At 35.8% G+C, this 21,181-nt stretch overlaps 1 protein-coding gene across 1 annotated transcript in view; it reads left to right on the top strand.

The window, feature by feature from the left end:
* Positions 1-18,271, top strand: part of LOC134276167 (centrosome-associated protein 350-like) — a 67,720-nt gene extending 49,449 nt beyond the window's left edge. The window contains exons 17-41 of the mRNA XM_062758438.1: positions 1,678-1,794; positions 2,193-2,365; positions 4,572-4,652; positions 5,689-5,869; positions 6,069-6,330; positions 6,656-6,766; positions 6,993-7,125; positions 7,235-7,459; positions 7,715-7,933; positions 8,699-8,790; positions 8,921-9,195; positions 9,400-9,527; positions 9,793-9,960; positions 10,103-10,210; positions 10,302-10,370; positions 10,479-10,524; positions 10,667-10,775; positions 11,000-11,220; positions 11,402-11,675; positions 11,948-12,195; positions 12,484-12,662; positions 12,939-13,143; positions 13,262-14,919; positions 15,209-15,323; positions 15,407-18,271. Coding sequence (XP_062614422.1) covers positions 1,678-1,794; positions 2,193-2,365; positions 4,572-4,652; positions 5,689-5,869; positions 6,069-6,330; positions 6,656-6,766; positions 6,993-7,125; positions 7,235-7,459; positions 7,715-7,933; positions 8,699-8,790; positions 8,921-9,195; positions 9,400-9,527; positions 9,793-9,960; positions 10,103-10,210; positions 10,302-10,370; positions 10,479-10,524; positions 10,667-10,775; positions 11,000-11,220; positions 11,402-11,675; positions 11,948-12,195; positions 12,484-12,662; positions 12,939-13,143; positions 13,262-14,919; positions 15,209-15,323; positions 15,407-16,053 — 6,044 coding nt within the window. The 3' untranslated portion in view covers positions 16,054-18,271. The remainder of the gene's footprint in view (positions 1-1,677; positions 1,795-2,192; positions 2,366-4,571; positions 4,653-5,688; positions 5,870-6,068; positions 6,331-6,655; positions 6,767-6,992; positions 7,126-7,234; positions 7,460-7,714; positions 7,934-8,698; positions 8,791-8,920; positions 9,196-9,399; positions 9,528-9,792; positions 9,961-10,102; positions 10,211-10,301; positions 10,371-10,478; positions 10,525-10,666; positions 10,776-10,999; positions 11,221-11,401; positions 11,676-11,947; positions 12,196-12,483; positions 12,663-12,938; positions 13,144-13,261; positions 14,920-15,208; positions 15,324-15,406) is intronic.
* The last annotated feature ends 2,910 nt before the right edge of the window (positions 18,272-21,181 follow it).

Here is a 21,181-nt window from a genome sequence, read left to right as displayed (position 1 = left end):
TGGTTTTAAGAATTTCATGTTAACCTACTTTTACTAAGTAGAATTTGATTGTTTTACAACAATTGAGTAAAAAAAATTTAAAAACATTTTGATCTTAAAACTGCAGCATTTTCCATGTTAATTGGTGTAGGGCTCTTATAGGGATAAATAAGGTAATAGTTTTGATAAACAGCATTGAAATTGAAAAATTCCATTGATCCAACTTCATTTTGAAGTGTATAACCATTTCTCATGAAGTAAACAACCCCCAGTGTTTCATTCTTATTATTTGCTAATTAACAGGGTACACAATTAAAATTATTTCAATTGGTCTTCTATTTCCAGTTCAACAAACTTCACACTCAAGATTATAGCTCTAATTACAGTTTTCTATTTTCAAATGACTAGTTTAAATGGGGGTGTCTTTATGTGTTTTTGCATTGTATTCTGGATATTTAATTTCAAGTTGTAAATTGGGAAAGTACACAAAAATTCTGAATGAGCTTAAAACGTTGGTTAAAATCTTATACATTATATTTTGTTTTGCATATTAAAAATCTAAAAAGTAGGCCTACCTTAAATTTAAACAAAAATGCTATAATAAAGAGGGTAAGAATATGTAGGGATATAAATTTCACCCTCTTTCCATTATGTAGGTCTGTTTTCCCACTTTATTTTCTACAATATGTCAGACATCAGATAAGGTTTTTATTGCTGCTTTCTGAGTGAGCTTACCAATAAAGCAAGAGAAATTTAGGGGGAAAAAATAGAAAGGTGACATGTTTGGTTTTCAATTTGATTATTTGCTGAGAGGGCCCAAACAAGCTATCATTTTGTTTACCCTAGCATTTATTTTTATGATGGAAAAGGAATATTCCTTTTTATATGAGGATCACATTATTTACACAAACTCAGTTTTCGTATATTATGTAAACAGATGACTCGTCAGTATCGTTTATTGCATGCCAACTATCACGGCCCTCGTAAATAGAGTCAGACCAGCCCACAATATGCATGTAAATTATTTGGGGATATTATATTTAAAGACTCTGTTGTGGCACATTTTACCTACTGTAGGAATCTCTAGGAATCATAATTAATACAAGTCTGCAATCACCTCATATGATGATGCATACTGCATTTGCACCTCTCTGCATAGTAGATTTCTGTGTTTGATTGACATGTGTTTTAAGCGGGTCGTTTAAGGTCCACTGGAGGTTTTGATTGGCTCTGCTTGTCCTGCAGAGGTGCTGAATGGGAAATAACCACAATCTATTGATGAGCAAGAGATAGATCTAATGCTTAGCTCATTATAGTCATGTAATTAACTTAACCAAGCCTGAGAATATAGATAAGTTGCCTTATCTGTGTGGAACTGTTCCAAGAAATTGTGCAAAATTTTGACTACTAAATACTGATAAACTACACTTGTCGCTTATAAAAGTTCTTTTCACCCTTAATGAGAGCTTGTTCTTTGAATCTTGAGCTTATATATTTGAGCTCAAAAGCTCTCTGAGCTTATATTCATATCACACAATATTGTAAAACATGAAATAATTCTAGAATTAATTAACTGTAGGGAAAATACACTGGGTAAAAAAATAAAATACTTGTTATAAAATTAATACATACAATTTAAGAATACCAAGAATGAACATTTTATTTTGAAGTTTTACAATATCAATGATATATTTATAGTGTACAAGAAAAGGGCATTACCTCAGTCAAATGAAGAGGAAGATTTTGTATTAACACGTTACGAGAGATTAACCGGTGCTCAACAAGACTTCTCCGTTTTTTCATCCAATTTACCAGGTATGAGTTCTTTCATTTTCATGGGCTATTTGAGACATAAAGTTATGAAGTTTAAGATTTCTTTCCCAATCAATTTATATATACAGTCAAACTTCATTATCTCAGACCCATTGGAACTGAAAGAAAACTTTCAAGATATTCAATGTTTCAAGATTCAAGCTTTAAGGACCGGTTTGCGGCTAGAAATATTCGCGATGATAAGGTTCGCGAATATTTCTAGCATGCGAATAAAAGTCGGATTACAATAAGTTAAAATACATACAGAAAGCCCATGCATGGTATTTAAGATGTTGTTGAAATACCAAGGTTCAACTATATTTTAATGGGAGAAAAATTAATGTAAGAAAAACTAGTTAAAATGTTAACAAACCTTCAATGTTGGGAATAACTTTTTATAGGTCAACAGAGGATTACGCGAGACTCTGGGCCGACGGACGAGAATCCAGTAGAAACGGCAGCCATCCGTATCCAGGCGGCGTATCGTGGTCACACGGTGCGACAAAGCATGAACTGGAAACTACCCTCGGGAAACTCCGTCAAAACTAGTCACAGGAAGGAACTTCACGAGGAGGTACGGAAAATTGGGAGAAATTTACTGAACGTTACTTGATACACAGAAATGCCCCCCCCCCCACCACCACTGCCACCACCACTACTGGATTTTTTTTAGCTCACCTGAGCCGAAGGCTCAAGTGAGCTTTTCTGATCAAAATTTGTCCGTCGTCTGTCGTTGTCGTAAACTTTTCACATTTTCATCTTCTTCTCAAGAACCACGGGGTCAATTTCAACCAAACTTGGCACAAAGTATCCTTGGGTGAAGGGGATTCAAGATTGTTCAAATGAAGGGCCACGCCCTCTTCCAAGGGGAGATAATTATGAATTAGTGAAAAATTAATAGCATTTTTAAAAAATCTTCTTCTCAAGAACCACTGGGCCAGGAAAGATGAAACTCATGTGGAATCATCCTCAGGTAGTGTAGATTCAAGTTTGTTCAAGTCATGACCCCCGGGGTTAGGGTGGGGCCAAAATGGCCGATCAAAGTTTTACATAGGAGTATATAGGAAAAAATCTTTAAAAATCTTCTTCTTAAGAACCACTGGGCCAGGAAAGATGAAACTCATGTGGAATCATCCTCAGGTAGTGTGGATTCAAGTTTGTTCAAATCATGACCCCGGGGCTAGGGTGGGGCCAAAATAGCCAACCAAAGTTTTACATAGGAATCTTTTAAAAATCTTCTTCTTAAAAATCATTGAGAAAGGAAAGATGAAACTTAAATGAAATTATCCTCAGGTAGTGTAGATTCAAGTTTGTTTAAGTCATGACCCCAGGGGCTAGGGTGGGGCCAAAATGGCTGACCAAAGTTTTACATAGGAATATATAGGAAAAACTTTAAAAATCTTCTTCTCAAGAACCACTGGGCCAGGAAAGACGAAATTTATGTGGAATCATCCTCATTTAGTGAAGATTCAAGCTTGTTCAAATCATTACCTCTGGGGCTAGTTTTGGGCCCAAAATGGCTGACCAAAGTTGTACATATTAAGGATATATAGGGAAACCCTTTAAAATCTTCTTTTCAAGTACTTCAAAGCCATCATTAGTGATATTTTTCTATTTATATGGAATCATCCTCAGGTAGTGTAGATTCTGCATTGTTCAAATCATGACACCCAGGAGGGTTAAAATTCAAGCCCCCCCGTAAACTTTCAGTTTTGATCTGATATGTGCTTTTTCCTAGTAGATGTGCTCAGGTGAGCGATGTGGCCCTTGGGCCTCTTGTTTTCATTCCTTTTGCAATCATTAGGTGGATACTCAATGTGTAAATTAAAAAGACACCGAGTTATTTCTCTTTCAACACAATTGTGTGTTATGGGAAAGGTGTAATGGGACAAGATTATTTGTAAGTGTGGCAGGAGTAAATAATTCTATACAGAATACAGTACTATAATAGATCTATTAAGGATTGTGTAAGGGTAAATGCAAATTTAAAACTAAAGCAAACCATCCCTAAAGTCGTGAAAGAAGGAGGTCAAATGGATCATGTTTTAAAACCTGTTCAAAATAATAGTGAAATAATGTTTATGTTAGTGCATATATATGGGTAAAAAAAGCATACAAGTGTAAGAAATATTCCCAAAATCAATCCATCAAAAGAACTCTCAGAAAATAAGCTATGAAAATTTCATACAATTTAATTCTTCACAAACCAGGTGAAAAGTTGAAGTCTTTATGAAATACACCATGTAGGCATAAAAAATTCAGATAGACTGTAGGTGAAAAGGTCAAGGCTCAAGTGTTGAATAGTTTAACTAAAGGTCCAAACAAATGTTTCAGTGGTCAGTTCTGGAGTGACAATTGCAAGGTACAAGAATCTGTAAAATTTGTAAATAAAACCACACAGAAAACTTTATGTTTCATTTCTTAAACATCAAATAAAGATGTAAAAAAAAAAAAACAAAGCTTTTATAGCTATTTAAAAGTAAAACCAGAATTCACTTTGACCATTAAAAATTCTATTTGACTTTAAAGATTTTTTTTAGGGGGTCAGAATGACCACTTAGGTTTCTCTAAGTTAGCATAAATAGGTGTCATGTATGTGTGAATTATGTCGTATACAGGTCAATAAATTTCACAGCAGTTTCCATACTTCTGTATTGTATATCTGCATGTTTATAAGAATGACATAGCTTGTAAATAACATTTAACATGAAGGTTTTATTTTAAACATCTGTCAACCTTGAAGAGTTCTATAATATGTATACAAATATGTATGATTTTAGGATGACACGATATCGGAGACAGACACAATCTCTGTGACGGTGACTGAAGAGTCCGAAGAAGATTCACTCACCCACCGCAAGGTAACTGATTCAAACAAAAGTTACAGTATATGTACATCATTACTACTGTAAATCTGGAAATTTTACGTCGATTTATTTTTGCGAATTTGGGTCAAAAAAGCTGTTGATTAATTTTTACGTTTCAAGATTTTGCGAATTGTCACTGGCGCTAAAAATAAAATCACTTAAGATTTTCATATCAGTTTATGTTTCAAATTAGTATGCACAGTTAGAATACCACCAATATACTTGCAACATGGCAAGAAATTGCAGAATCACTTGGAAAAAAAATTTGAAGATAAAAATACAAAAGGATTTGCACTGAAAATAACTTCTAAATTAATTATAACAAACCTTTTAGAGGTTGTTTATGCCTTTTAACCTAGGGTAAAATATAATCCAAATGAAAACAAAAATATAACTAATTTTCTCAACATTTGGTTTATTCTCACCTACAGTTTACACGCCGTGTTTACTCTGTAGTAAATGCACTGAGTTCGAGTTATCGCCGGTGTTGATACATGGTTAGATAAAATAACTGGTCTCTCTTTCTTGGCAAAATAATTAAAAAGGGACACACCATCTCAGTGCTTTTCAAACCATCGGACGGTATTGCATATAATGAGGACAATTTACACGGACTGGTAAATAGCTTGTAGTTACAGTAGTATAAACATGTTTCTTTTTTAAAATGACCAGTGCTTACCGAAGCCTACCAGTATTCACTGATTTAAAAATAGACACCAGCTTTCAGGAAAAAAATTTCTTTACATGTTGATTTATTTTTAAGAAAAATATTTTTGCGAATGCAATGCATGCACAAATTTGCTAAAAATTTATCTACAGTAAAAATTTCCAGATTTACGGAATCATAATTCTTATAGGTACTTGTCTGTAACAGTTTTCATTATCTCAGGGAATGTTAGAATGCAGGAAATAACCCAAACATTGCTCCTTCTGTATAATAGATGGAATTTTGTGTTTGTGTTTAATTTTTAAAAATAGAAATTGGCTTTATTAGAATGAAATATTTAATTATTTGAATTTTTACCTGTAGGTTGGAACTGGCCTGAAGCAGAGAGAATTCCACGCTGGCAGCAGAAGTCGGCCCCCAGCTGAGGAATTTGTGATACCCCGTCCAAGTCACCCCTCCCAACCCAACAGATACTCCTGGGAAAGTCCCTCCCCAGATCCTTATAATGTACTCAGTATATTTGCCAGAAAACAGAAAAATCAAGGTAGAATGATATTGAAATCAGTTTGACAAAAATTAAATTCTATTAAAATTGTGTGTGAGTGGCAATTAAGTAACAGAAAAATCCTGTTAGTACTCAGAAATTTAAATTCAGCAAATGATTACAAAGACAATGATTGCATGTACTTAATTTTTAGTTTTTTTTCTTAAAACCACAGTGCATGTCTCTCTTTATTTTACAGCAGGAAGACCTCGCTCGTCTGCCAGCGAAGTACAAGTCCAACAACAACGAACGTCTGTGAAAGAAGACTTCCGAGCAGATCCTACTCATTCCCAGCATTCCATTGTTTACAAATCGACCAAAGTGACCTCAAACCTCCGAACTCAGAGTCCCTCAGGTGCACACAACTCCACAGGTGTCAAGGGTCAGAGTGCAGCGGGGTCAATCCGTAGTGAAACTTCTCATCCAGTCTCAGGGAGCCAAAGAAATGTCTACAAGTCCAGGTACAAATTGCAGAATTGTGTTTTTTTTTGAAAATCTGAGTTTTAAATGCATTGGTATTTTCTAAAAATAATTCAGAGAAAATAAAATCTTTTGATTTTTCTTTGGTGGTTTTTTGTCAACACTTCATGTCATGCCTAAAATGTTTTCATAATTTTGAATTATTCAATAATTCATGCAAATAATTTTAAAGCAGTTTGATACCATTAGATTTCTCTATTTTGAATAAAGAGTGCATCATTTAATTTGGATCAATAAGAATTTTTTTCACCTTTACTAAATAAATTTTTACTTGATATTTATAAGTGTTCTATTTCTGTTTGTAAGGAGTGATGCCACACACCCCAAGGTCTCGGGCTATAGTGCGACTACAGCAGAGTCACATGACAGTGATGAGGACACCATAGAGGGAGAGTCCTACTCACAGTCTTTAGAAAGGTACAATAACGAGGAAAAAATTGTCTTAGAAAAGCATAAGGCTCCTTACTTGATGAAAAAAAAATTATTTTAACAAGTTAACAGTGAACATTCTGATAAATACTGATTTTTGCACCAAAATGTACTAGTTTTATATATTTAACTATAGTATTGGTTTTGCCAATTGAGGCAATTTTGAGCATTTCACAGCTATGCCTTATTATAACTTGATGTCTTGATCTTTTAGTGATGAAGAGAAACACTCGGGAAAAGTCAGTAAGCGTGTGTCGGAAAAATCTTCCATCAAGTCAGGGTACAGACCTCTGGGCAGTAAACCTACCAGTCTGGGTCCTGATGGGGAACTCTCTAATGAGGAGGAGGTAGGAAATGTGTAATTCAGTCTGTACAATGGATAACAAATTAACTAATGGGAATTTCTTTTAATTTTGAATCTGATGATCATACTTAGATAACAATTTTCGTTTGCAGAGCCAAAGTATGTCGCTAGACAGAGTTTCTCCTCCTGGGGAAGAATCCGAGTCCAGACAGTTCCCTCCACGATTGTCCCCGAACTCGCTCGAGCGTAAGTTTTACCTTGAGCTTAACCAGCTGGAGAGTATGGAGGAGTCTATGAGACAGCTGACAGGAATGGAGAGGACTCGAGCCGTGTCCATGGCTCAGCAGGAAACCGTCTCACTGGCTCAGATGCTAAAGGTACGAGTATATAAAAGCTAGACTGACTGTAGTATTCTTGTTTTCTTTGCTACTTAGAAAATGTGCAAGAAATAAATTTGTCTTTGTTTTGTTCATGAAATTCAGGTGCACATATCTGAATTATATTTATTCATATCACTTCATTATTTTACCACATGCTACTTTTTAAGAATGTTTCATAATGTTAATGAAGCTAGTATTTTCTTGGTGTTAAAGTTGGCTACATGTTGTGTTTATGGTGATATGTTTATATAGGCTAGACAACAAGCTCATGAAAAAGACATGAAGCTACTCGAGGGCAAAGCCCAACAAGAGGCCATGGAAGCTACGTCAGAATTACAGAATGCTAGACTGCGTGGCAGTGCGGCTTCTGATGGAGCAGAGGAAATTCTGTCTAGGCTCAGTAGTCATCGGACCAGTGCTCGGCCAATAGAGAGCAGTGATAATATCAGGCCTAGGAAGGCCGGTAAACAGGTATACAGACTGGTTTATAGATGGATCACAATAAGGTTTATGTTTAAGAATGTTAAGCTTCCAGGTATAATATTTTTAGCCGGGCTTATTGCTCAAAGAGCAATTGCCGGCTTATGTGATCCTGTTCAAGGCAGGATGTTGACCCCATTTTAAAGTTACGTGCAAAAATATAGTTCTTACTCTCAACCGCTTTTGAGATAATACAAACGCTAAATAAAGCAACAAAACTAAAACGAAGTTTTATCTATATAAAGTAAGCATTAGTAGTAATGACTTTGAATACCTCGTAAGTCAAAGAACATAGTTCATTAGCTGGATTTTTGTGTGTTACCGTAGTTCTGTACGAGGAAAAGCAGGAGAGGGAACCAGACTGGCCTGTTTGTTTACATTCAGCTGGGTACCAGATTAATTCTGATTCTGAATTCAGTGTCTTATCATTTATATTGATAGTTTTAAAATAGTTTTTTCATCAGAATATAAACGTGATTCATGTAAGAAATCCATTCTACTCTGTAAATGAGCCCGGCTCTCTGTACTTTTGAGTACTTTGATTTTATTGTTCTCTGTTGTGTGTTTGTCACGTGGTGAATATCTAGGCTAATTTTAGTAAAGCTAGTTTTAGCAAAAAAGTTAAGTTCATCTTGAATCAAAATACAATGTTTACATGAGTGCTTTAAGTAGAATAGAGAATATTGTTTGATTGAATCAGATTTGTGCAAAAGTAAGATGTTTGTAATGTAACAGTTACATTGATCTTGTTTTCAGAGTGTTTCTCATGCACCCGAGTCTGCTCGCACAGCAACTCAGTCCTACACTCGGCCCACAACCTACTCCGACACATCAACCAGAACTCAAAGGTCAGTATAGGATCCTGAACAAACAAGATGGCTACAGATTCTATTGCACCCAAAGCAATAAAAAATTTTGTTAGAAAACCTAGTATTTTTTTCCTAATTAGGAAACTGTACTTGTCTTTATTTTCTGTAGCGCTGATGAGAATGTGAGGACGGCCAGTGATTCCCAGCGAGGGGCTGACAGTGACTCCTCTATCCGGTCCCTCAGTAAGGCCGAGGGTAAGGACGACAGTCTGAAGGAGGACAGCATCAGCGAGGAGCTGGAGGACTACACGCTGGACGAGACGATGACTGAGGATGAGATGGACCGCAGCTTCAGGTCCATACTGCCCTCAGAGAGTCACCGCAAACGTGCCAAAAAACAACTGGATAATGTGTCTGTCACCTCAGACGAAGGCAGTGGGTCAGGTAAAAGTGAAAAATTTATTTAATATTGAGTTTTGCTGTATTCTTTCCATTCAATTAAAGACTAATCCAGTTTTTGTTTTAAAAAGGATGATGAAATGATGTCCATTTAATATGATAATTCTTATTATCTCTGAGAGTGTGACTTTGTAGATTTTAGAACACTTTCTTCACTGCATTTTGAATTGGTTCTATTTATCTTGACAGCTCCTGCTACTCCTCGCTACTCCATGGATGATCTGGGTTCATTTATTGGTGAGGACTCCTTCAACAAGTTCACTGAAGAGATGGTCAAACAGTTCATGAGAGAAGAGGAACTAAGGGCCCAGCATCAGGTCAGAGTTCAAGTCATAGGTTCAAATGGTTAACTAGGACAAAGAAATTATTTTAAGTTGAGTATACTATCAAATTAATCCAATTATTCTGTTTTGTTTTTTTTTATTTTTAATATCAATTTGCAAATGCTAAATTTTTTACATTAAATTGCTCATGCTTATTGCATCAAATAGAAATAGTTATTTTTTATCTTCCATGGATGGAATTTGTCTTTACATAGAAAATTTGTATTCAATACAAATATTTTTAATTCTGAATATCTAGGCATCTTTGCTTCAACTTCGAGAGAAAGCTCTAATGGAGAAAACAAAAGCTGAGTTATCTTGGCTAGAACAACAGAAACAACGAATCAGAAACAAAGGAGCAGACGACACCTTCCCACAAATCATCAAAAAACAACGAGGTCTGAAAATGAGGCTCCAGGAACAACAGGTACGTATTCAGTGAAAAGACTTCAACAGCCATGGAAAAAAATTGTAGATAAGCAGTTAACAAAATTTCAAGATTATTTTGAAATGAGGACTGGTAATTCATAGGCACTATGAGGATAAATATTTTCATTTATTTGTCACAGGCTGAGATAAAACGTCTTCAGGAACAGAACAAGGCAGCATCTCGAGAGAGACAGTTAATTCTTCAACAACACGAAGAAATCAGTCGCATGCGACAACAGACGGAAAAGGTCAGGGTTCAATACATCAATAAATTCTGATGCTTGTTGTAGGTTTTATCTTGAACATGCATAATTGTTTTTATCTAAATATTTATTTTAGACCAAGAATAAAATGGGTGGGAGACTGAGTCGACCATCAGAAGTCCACACAGAGGATGAAGTCAGTGCTGTAAGTGTCTTTTCTAACTCTAATTGAAAGCATAGTTTAGCAATGTATTGGGAAGGTGATTCTATTTAAAGTATAATTAATATATATTTTTATTCCCCCTATATCTAGTTCGATGACCATTCTGATGCAGGAACAAGGACCCATCCAAAGAAAGGTATGTTGTGTCAGGTTTTCTGGACTGATACTTTGTTTGGTATACATCCTTAGAGTAAGATGTTCAGCTGTAAATAGGGTATTGTATTCATGCAGTTCTCTAGATCTCAAATAAATGTGATTATTGCTTTCATCTTCCACAGATTACAAGTCTGATTCTGAGATCTACACAGAACCAAAGTCCATCAACAAGAAAGGCAAGGGTGACAGCAAGACAATGGAAAAGATGAAAAAGATACACCTGGATGAAAAGTAAGTCTCAGGAATAAACCACAAAAAAGGGTATCTTCTTGTGAGTTAGAGATGGATGACAGATTAAAAAAAAATTGTTTTGAATTGTACCATTTGCATGCAGACAACTGAGTTTTCATTAGGTCATTAAGTTTATATAGTATCTCAATTTAAAGTTCAACATTTTCTATTTGTAAATTTTTAAACAGAATTTTAAAAAGCACATCTTAATTGTACTTTCTAAGGTACCTGACAGTGCGTGAACACAGACTCCATGACAGAAGGAAGAACGTGGAAGATCTGCTGAAGTGGAAGAAGAGGCTGGATGAGGAGGAGGAGAAGATTTATAAGATGGAGCAGACGGCGCTGAAGATCTGGGACGGCGACAAAAAGGAGGTCAAGGCCAAAGGAGGAGAGGCGGCACAGAAAGAGAAACCCAAGACGGCAGGCAGGAAGGACAAAAAGGGTTAGTGTCCTTAAAGTTGTTCTTTTTTTCCATGGACTATACAAGAAAAAAAATTGATGCAATTTGTAGACATAAATGCGAGACATAAAATAACAGTAAAAATAGTAAATTATTAAAATTTTAATGTTTTTGTTTTGAACAAAAGAATTGCAACCAGGAATTTTTTTTACATCTATTTCAGAGTCACAAACCTATTCTTCAGTACAAGATGACAGCTTTGTATCAGAAGCCATTACCACGGCTAAGGACGACTCAATCAAGAAATCTGTGACTGAGACTCCAAAGACAGAGACAGTCATCAGTGAGGAGAGTTCACCAGAGGTCAAGCGTGTCTCATCAGAACAGGGGGCTAAGTATAAGACAAGCCTGGGGAGAAGTGCGAGTGAGAGCTCTATTCCAGAGGAAGTCCTATCTCAGTCCAGTGTGGAGGAAACTCCAGTCACCCCCACCAGGAGGTAGGGAAGAGGATATATTAATGTATTGAGTTTTTGAGGAATTTTATTAAAATTCAGTTTGGAATGTCCAAATAATTTTGAAATTTAGTTGAGGCACTTTACTTTCAACAGATTGGCACTAATAAAAGTAGGGTAGAGGATAGTTTTATGGTGTTTTGAACTTTTGAGAAATCATATTAGAATTCAGGTTGGAAATGTCCAAATACTTTTGACTGGTGTTTTACTTTCAACCAATTGACACTTTTATAAATGTGGAATTTTTTGGATTACAGAGTGAAATCCTCAGTTGCGGAGTCCACCGCACTGAATGACAGTTATGGTGACAACACATTTGTTGATGAGTCAACAATGGCCACAAGCCGAGACAAACTGAGCAGGAAGTCCCCTAGGTCTCCCTTAGATCAGCTCAGTAAACAGAAAATTAATATCCCCCTCGCTGGAAGGGACCTCAAACCTCGTCGTCATGGCAACAGGGGCAGAAGTTCAGAAAGTGAATCAGAGGAATCAATATCTCATACTGGTAGAGATTTATTTTACTTAGAAAATTAACTTGATATCAAACTGCAGCAAGGATATATTCTGTGATTTAAAACTTGTTACAAGAGTGTTATGAATTCTTTCTTGGGTTTCATTGCACTTTATTTTTATCTTTTTCACATGAACAAGAAGTATTGGTCCAGGATATTTTATCATTTTTTTTTCAATATTGAAATTTAAAATACAAAATACCGGATTACAGATATAACCTATAATATACATGTATTTACTGATGCTTATGTAGAGATTTAAATGCTTCAAATGTTTTCAGATGTGTCCACATACACAGAGACCCAGTCTGATCTCAGTGATTTTGAAGGACGAGTCAGGGCCTTGACAGAAGATCTGAAACGAAGGAAGATCCAGGCAGATAAACTGAAGAAAGAGAGAAAGAAAAGAAGGAAAGACATCCTGAAAAATAAAGAGGAGGCTCTCAAGAAGCAAATTGAGGTAAAAATTCAGGCATTGTGATGTCTGAATTTAGAAATAATTCATAGATTTCCCCAAAAGAATACCAGAAATGTTACAATTAATAGTTATTTTGTTTCATTACATGAAGTGTGGTTCGAATTTTGAACTTTACATACATTGTTCTTTAATTTTTGCATCAATATATTTTCTGTAAATATTGGTGAGGTTTGAATTTTGAGGTTTCATACATTGCTCTTTTATATTTGATTCAAATCAAAGGATTTTATATAATTTTTGGTGTGGTTTAAATTTTAGGCTTTGGATAATCAGATAGATCAACTGAAGTCTGAGATCCACAACACAACTGACCGAGAACCAGCCAAGGTCAAACCTCAGATCCTTAAGCCAAGGGTCAGCCCGGTCAAAAAGTCACCAGAGGTCACATCACCAAAGGTCGTCAATACTGATGACAGCAGTACAGAGTCTACACATAGCTCTCCCTCTGTTGTAGAGGATAAAGGTAATGCTAAAAAATGTTGTCAATGCAGCAGGCAGAATGTGAGTTATTTGGATGTGCCAATTATATGTAAATATTTTACCCTAAGAAAGTATTTATCAAAGCTTTGCTTCTGTTGTAGATTCCAAACCAAGCTCTCCTGTGTCAAAATCAACACCTGTGTCAAGTCGCATCCCAGCCTCTCTGGACAGGATTTCTGAAGGCAGTGAATCTTCCAGGTCAAGGTCGCTCAGGAACAAAGAAGACAGTTCAGTGACAGAAGACATAGAGACGGCAGCAGACGACAGCAGTGTGTCGGGCTATGTGAAAATCCCCAAATCTCCTGTCAGTGAGAAGCAGCCTACGTATAAAGAGGATGACTCCTACTCCATGGACTTTGAGAAAACTGCAAGCCTGGCTGGGCCACCCTCAGAAAAGCCACCTGTTAGTGCAAGGAGCACCGAGATCAGCTTAAGCAAACCAGCATTTAATGAGCAGATATCTGAAGCTATCTCAGCAGTGTGTAGTGAACACATCGATGATTCTGTGAGAACAGAAAGTTTTGTGAAACCACTGGATTTGAAGAAAGACCAAGAGGAACCTTATTCTCCCAGATCAAGTGTGACTGTTTCAAGGCCCTCTAGTGGAAAGAGTGAGAGATCTTATGGAAGTCGATCTACAGATTTCGAGTCAGCGTCAGAATCAGAACCAACATCCGTGGCTCCCTCTGAGCAACCAGAGCAGCAGATGAAGGAGGAGAGTGTGATAGACAGTATCATTGATATAGCTCAGAATACAGAGGATGAATCGGAACAGTACCCTGTATTCAATACCACAACCAAGGCTCAGGAAGAGGAAGATGAAACACCCATTAATTCTCCTAGAGAAAGTTCTGATTTCTCACAGATTGACGATGTTATGGCAGACTTCAATATTGGGGATTATGTGTCTGTTACAACTAGTGATAGAAATCGCAGGAAAGGACAACTTTTGTTCAAAGGAAAGGTGCACTTTGCTCCAGGAATTTGGGCTGGGGTTGAGTTAGAAAAACCAGATGGAAAAACTGATGGCATGGAAGATGGGAAGAGGTATTTCAGTTGTAAACCAGGACATGGTATATTTGTGCCCGGTAATGACCTCATGCCTCCTCCAACTCCCACCCCCAGGAGTATGGGTCAGGGCAGTGCCAACAGTATAACCGACGAATCTGAGGAAGAATCGGAGGTTGCGGGAGAACCAGACCTGAGCAAGCTGATCAGTGAAGCTGACCTCAATGTCAGGGAGTTTGAGAAAAAGAAAGAAGACCAGGACAAACTAACGGACTTGATCACTGATCAGATCCTGGAGAAGGTAGTCAGTGATGAGTGTAATGTGATGGCTGACATCTCAGACAAAAAGACCCCACCTCCTGTGGCCCCCAAACCCAGGAGGACCCCAGAACCAGCCCCAGAGAACAAAGAGGACCAGGGACATGCCCTGATGAACGGGCACCTGTCACCTCCAGAATCAGACAGCGGACAGAACTCTCCCCTCCAGAAGAAGATAGAAATGTCCAACAAGGTGGTGGATAGCCTGCTGGATGATGCTCTGACCAAGATGTTGAAGATCAGCAAGAAGAAGAGAAACGAGAATAACAACTTGAAGGTGACTCAGAACTTACTGGATCTTCCCATCTCTCCTACTAAGGAACTGATGGAGGTGCTTAGTCGGGAGGAGGAGGAGGATGAAGAGGAGGACCTCAGTAATGTCCCTCCCCGGCCAAGTTCTCCAATGCCAGGCAGCACCCCACAAAATAGTCAGGTACTATTTACTGCTACGATAGTGTAATATTGACTACTATTGATCATAAAATTTTTAGTGACATCTTATTTTTTGTAAAATAATTATTTTGAATTGATGAGCTAGACAAAATTTTTTGGTATTTATAATGTATTTGAAAAGGAAATTAGCAGGGGTTTACGATCTCCCATAATTATGTTAGAATGAAGTTTATGCCAAAAAATTTGATTACAGTACAAAAATCTTGATGCTAAAGCTAGGAAGACCAAGTTTATAACGATTAAGGGACATATTTGTTTTTGTTTTATAGCGTAAGATGCTGGACAATGACATCAATGCCTTGTTTGGTAATGAACTGGATGATGATGAGATGTTTAGTGGACTGACCCCAGCCAAGGCCCCTCCCCCCTATCCTGGCACCCCAGGTATGGATTTTCTCAAGAATTTTAATGTCTTGCATCTTCACCACATTCTTGAACTTTAATGATGATGTATGTATGTTTTTTAGATCCCAAGCTGGAGATGCAGAAGTTGGCTGAGGAAGTGAAGATAGCAGTGCCTCACACCAGTGAACAGGTCAGGAGGATAGTGGCCAGTGCTGTGGAGATTCACTTTGAGCATCTTACGAACGAGGAGTCGATTAACGGCCAGGAACCGCCCGACTCATATTTCACAGAAGAGGAGTTGAAGGATGAGGGACTAGAAAGTAGCAGCCGACGTGTTTATAAAAAGTTATTGTTTGACCTGACAGGTGAATTAATGAAGGAAATTTACAAAGACGAACAAAAAGAGGAGCCACCTCCATGGCGGAAGCCCAAACAGCGACGACAGAAATATTTCCGTGGTGCTTCTCCACCCCGAGAGGTGGACTCGTTAACGCCTATTGTTCAGGAGGCGGTTATTGACATGTTAGGTTTGAACGGTTCACGCAAACTAGATCGGAATAAGTGGAACATCCGCAAGAAAAAGGACCACGTGGATAATATTCTGGTTCAGGAGTTACGAGAGGAGGAACCAGAGTGGGTAAATTATGACGACGATGAAGTGGCAGTGAAAATGCAGCTGACAGATAATATTTTTGAGACCTTGTTAACAGACACAGTGCAAGTCATGAGCAAGATTTACCAGAAAAGGCGAGCAACTGTGCATAACTGACTATATGGCTCCAAAAGTGTTTAAGTCTAGAATTTTATTAGGCATTTAGGAATATCTATATAACCATTCCGGAAGTATAAAATGGCAGGATTCAATGGAGTGATATCTACTGGTCAGAACTTTTTCCCTCCGTTTAGGAGACGAATGTTTGAAATGCAAGTCCATGTTATTTATATCTAATGTATATATACATGTAGATAATTATTTATTTTCATGACCGTATGGGTTGTGCCATGTCTTGTTAGTGACTGAGAGAATCATGTGTGTGTTTGAGAGAGGGGACATTTTGCATGTTATAAACCTAATGGAGTGTATTGAATCATTACATATGTTGATAATACCCTTCTGTCAACAAAACCATCATACTTCAAATTACCGCAGAAATGAATCCTATAGTTTCTGTGAAAACATCCTTCTTTCTTCTGAAATGGAGATCAGATGTGCTTTGTGAATTCCAAATCATACATAACTGTATCTACCTTTTTTCTCATATTTCATCATATTTTGTACATTTTTATTGATGTTTTATCAGTTGATAATTGATTTACATACTCAGGATAATTTATCTTGAATCCGTCCATTTGTTTTTTGTTGAACTGGTTGAATATAAATTCAATCAAATGTCAAATATCCACAAAGTAGGGGCATAGATTGTAATTCCATATTTCCTTGTAGAACAGTTGTATACACTGCCAGGTAATCAAAGCATAGAGAAAAAAAAATACAGTAGATACACATGTAGGGGTGACCTTTGAAGTGATTAATTTTCTGATAAATAATTAAATGATTTTGTTTCAATGCTAATATCATACTAACCCTTGCATTTACTTTGTTATCGAGATTTGTAGGTGAATATTTTTTTTTATTTCACTTAAACACTCATTCTCTGTGTCAGATAGCTGTACTTTATATTTCATCTGATTGGTTCATTTTTTGGCATCAACATTTGATTGGTTCTTTTTTTTTTGATGTCAGGATTTGATTGGGTTATTTTTCCAAGATTTTAAATTAATTCATTTCTTCATTTAACCATCTGTGTCTTACTTGGAATTGGTGCTTTGGAATTTTTTTTACTAGTTAGAATTTTTTTCATCCTCATTACTAGAACGATTAATTTGTCGGAGTGAGAATTATCCCTCAGAACTTGTTCAATTTAGCTTCTTTTCCATTAAACTTAATTGATACAGGTTCACTTTGATTTTGAAGATTGGGTAGAGAGTTCTTCAATTAATTTTTGTTTTTATGTGTCATATTCATTTATGAGTGCATGATTCTGAGGGAAAACTAATCATAGTTGATGAAACCTGTCAAACATAAAACTGTTGAATGAGAAAGCAGCCGAGAATGAGAACAAGTGCTAATTTTTTGGAGTTGTTTTGTGTGTATTTTATTTTAATTTTTTTTTTATTTGAATGAGACTATTTTGTGATATTACACACCTTTACACAGAGTTGTTGAATTTTACCAGTTTAAAAAGAATACTGAGAGATTCATAGGATGTGATATACTACAGATTAAAAGCTACATAACACTAGTTTTCAGAATAGAGATCTGGATATTTTTAGAATTCTCATCATTTCTATAAATAACATTTAGATCTACTGTAGCTGTGTATACATATGTAGAAATAGATCTTGTTCATTTCCAAAGTCTTTTTTTTTTTTGAAAAGGGAAACAAGTCATCAGTTATTTATTTTTTTATGCATTCAGTTTTTTTATATGAAAAAATCTTTTGTTTTTGTGTGTCAATTTGTTCAGTTATCAAAATCCTAAAATTTATGTTGTCTGGAGAAAGAAAAAATGGGAAATGAACAAGAATTAATTGTACATAAGTAGCTACCTAAACCATATTTTTCTTCTTTATTTATTTTGTTATTTATATTCAGTAATTTTTTTTTATTTATTTGTATAGCTATAGATAATTCTTCCAAATTAGAACCAAAATATGATGCACACTTCCCCCATAATTTTTAGAAAAGATAGCAATAAAATCTAATAAATTCAACAAATCTCCAATTTTCATACAGCTGTCATATTTATTTTTCTAATTTTTTACAACATGATTTTCATACTATTTTGTGCTGGAATTTAACAAGTATAGTTGAACTATTTTTACATGTGAGTAGTCATTGTTAAGAGACATCTTTTGTAAACTATGCAAAACACTGTGTCAAGCTTCTCAGTGATAGAGGCAGAAAATAAATTATAAACCAAGAAAGGCTTTATTTCTGTTTATATCTCACATGGGGAGGAGTTAATATCCCCTGGCAATGGAGTTGGAGAAGATACAGTAACACCCTTGTGTACGTGTGTTAGTTTGTCCCTGTGCGAAACAGAAGTGACATAATTTGCATTAGGATCAGTCAAATACTGTCTTTATTTATAGATATGCTCTTTTCGCAGTGCCCTTGTTTTAACATCATAGTTACAGTTGAACTGTATCTCATACTATCAGAGATATGCTGAAGTGTGTTGGAAGTCCCAATCACTATTTTTGTCCCCTGCTGGAAGTGGGGGATATTAATTTTAGCCAGTCCGTCTGTCTGTACGTGTATTTCTGCTTATCTGTAATACTTCCATTTCCACGCGATAACTGAAGAGGCCTTTCAGCTTATGCATTGAAATTTTACACATCAACTCCCATTGACCTAAAGGATGACCCCTATTAATTTGAGGTCCAAAGGTCAAGGTCATGAATTGAAAAATTCTATGTGTTTAAACTCTTTTTTTCCGCGCGATATCTCGAGAAACCTTTGAGCTTTTGCCATGCCATTTTATACAACTCCTTTTGGCCTTAGGAAGATTCCTTTTTATTTTGAGGTCAAAGGTCAAGGACAAAAATTCATACAACTTTCACATAAAACTTGAATCTCCAAGCGATATCTGGAGAAGCTTTTGAGTTGTTTTTGCAACTACATTGTAAACCATAACTTCCTATGGTCACGTCCACCCTTAAAGTGTCCCTCTCGCCCTCTTTCCTTGAGCTGGAGACACAGATTCTTTGAGTTAGCTTGATTATTTTTAAATACAATAAACTGAGAAGAATCCCTACTTAACGTTGATAAGTCTGATATTTCAGACTATTTTCCCGCCAACATGGAGTTCAAGTTACAGTTTGACTGCAACTCTAACGAACTGGGATTAACCGAATTGTACTTAAATATTTTATCCTATCATTTTAAAATCTGGAGGTACTGTGAACAATAAATTAACCGACCCACCCTTTTACTGCAATAACTGTTTAGTAAAATAACAGTATCCATGTTTTGCAAACACTAAATACCTGCTCAATCGAAATATACATGTACATAATTTCTTGGTAAGACATTTACCACAACCCTGAATTTAATATAGATGATGGGGAACTACAGTTTTATCAGTCTTGAATCTGCATAATATAGACGCTCCTTTTTTACAGTTTTTTCCCTGTCCGTGCGTCTGCCTGATGTCCGCAAATACTTTAACCTTTTACAAATTTATAACTTTTGAATGGATGGGGCCATGACATGTATATTTCACAGTCAAAAACTTATTCAGAAAAGATAACTCCATTCTAAATGTTATTTCTACAATTTCAACAGCAGAACAGTATTGTTGTTTCCATTTATGTATTTTAAGCCAGATTTTGGAACGATGTTGATGTCTGGATTTCGAGTAAAATATGTACATGTACATGCAAAATACAGATGAGCGGTAAACAATCTCTCTTTTAAAATTGCAATGTTGGGGTTCGACAAGGAGAACCATTATCACCTTCCTTGTATCTCTCGTAAAGAATATCGAAGGACTGATTAGTATTACTACAGTTGTAGAAATACACATGTATCTGTTTTTATGCGCCTGGATCGATAGATCGGGGGTGCATATTGTTTTTGTCCTGTCTGTTTGTATGTCTTTCTGTTGTCAACTTTAACCTTCGCCATAACTTTTGAATCATGATAGACAGAGACTTCATATTTGGTACGCTTACTCCACTAATTAAGCTCTTTCAAATGACACCAAGGTCAATGACCTTGTGATCTTGACTGTGACCTATATGCTAAAAATATCCTTTTAAACCTTCGCCATAACTTAAAGAGATAATAGAGACTTCATATTTGGTATGCCTACTTCAATAATTAAGCTGTTTCAAATGACACCAAGGTCAATGACCTTGTGACCTTGACCTATATGCTAAAAATAGTTTTTCGAACTTTGTTGCCGTCGGGTGCATAGTGTTTCACAAACACATCTTGTCATACATGAAGTTGTTTATCTTCACTTACGCCGATGATATGTAATTTCTTGCAGAAACTGCAAATAGTCCCCCAAGAGCGTCAAATGAGTTGTTGAAAAAATTGACTTTTGTTATTTCTTCGAAAAGTTAGGCAATAAAAAACTTTTACATTTTTTATTTATACATAATTTTATTGACAGAGAGTAAATAATTTTAGTCATCTACTTACAACATGATCAACTTGAATATACATTTAAAGTATAAGAGAAATAATGAAGATTACAGAGAAGTATACAAGTTTGGATTGACAAGTTGACAATAAGACATAAGACCGCATTGCCTTACAGATTGGATGAGATTTATTTTTTCAATAGATCAGACATAATCAACTCTCCAAATGTTAAGAAATAATTATATCTTTGAGCTATTGATATTTGACAACCGTAAGCAACAGATGTCACGAGTAATTCGTTTCACCTGCAGAGCTAATGATTATATTTTGAAATGAACAATAATTAAGTCACGCATGGCTAATTAACATAATTATCTATGTTTTGTAATCGTAAGATCTGGCAGATTTCTATGTAAAAAGAATATGTGTTCATTAATTACATTTGTTTTAATTATGGATTATTTAAATAAATAATCGGTAAAAAAGCAATATTTTGGGTGTAAAATGAAATATAAAGTAATATGTAAATACAGGTATTATCATTGGCCAAAAAATTCATTGACATGGTCTGAGAAAATGCTAAGTGGGTTTATTTTTTTTCTTCAAATTTTATATTTACATACTTTAGTATTAGCTTCAGTCTTTTTTAAAAATCATTTTGTACAGTATTTCAACAATTTTGGGGAAATAAAATCAGGACAAGGTTGTTTACTATTATCAATAATACTTAATTTCTCATA

The sequence above is a fragment of the Saccostrea cucullata genome, unplaced genomic scaffold, assembly GCF_032062105.1.
Source record: "Saccostrea cucullata isolate Sc308-1 unplaced genomic scaffold, CSIRO_AGI_Scuc_v1 ctg95, whole genome shotgun sequence".
NCBI classification, from domain to species: Eukaryota; Metazoa; Mollusca; class Bivalvia; order Ostreida; family Ostreidae; genus Saccostrea; species Saccostrea cuccullata.
Note: the sequence above shows the minus strand (reverse complement) of the source record. Positions and strands in the feature narration are given on the sequence as shown.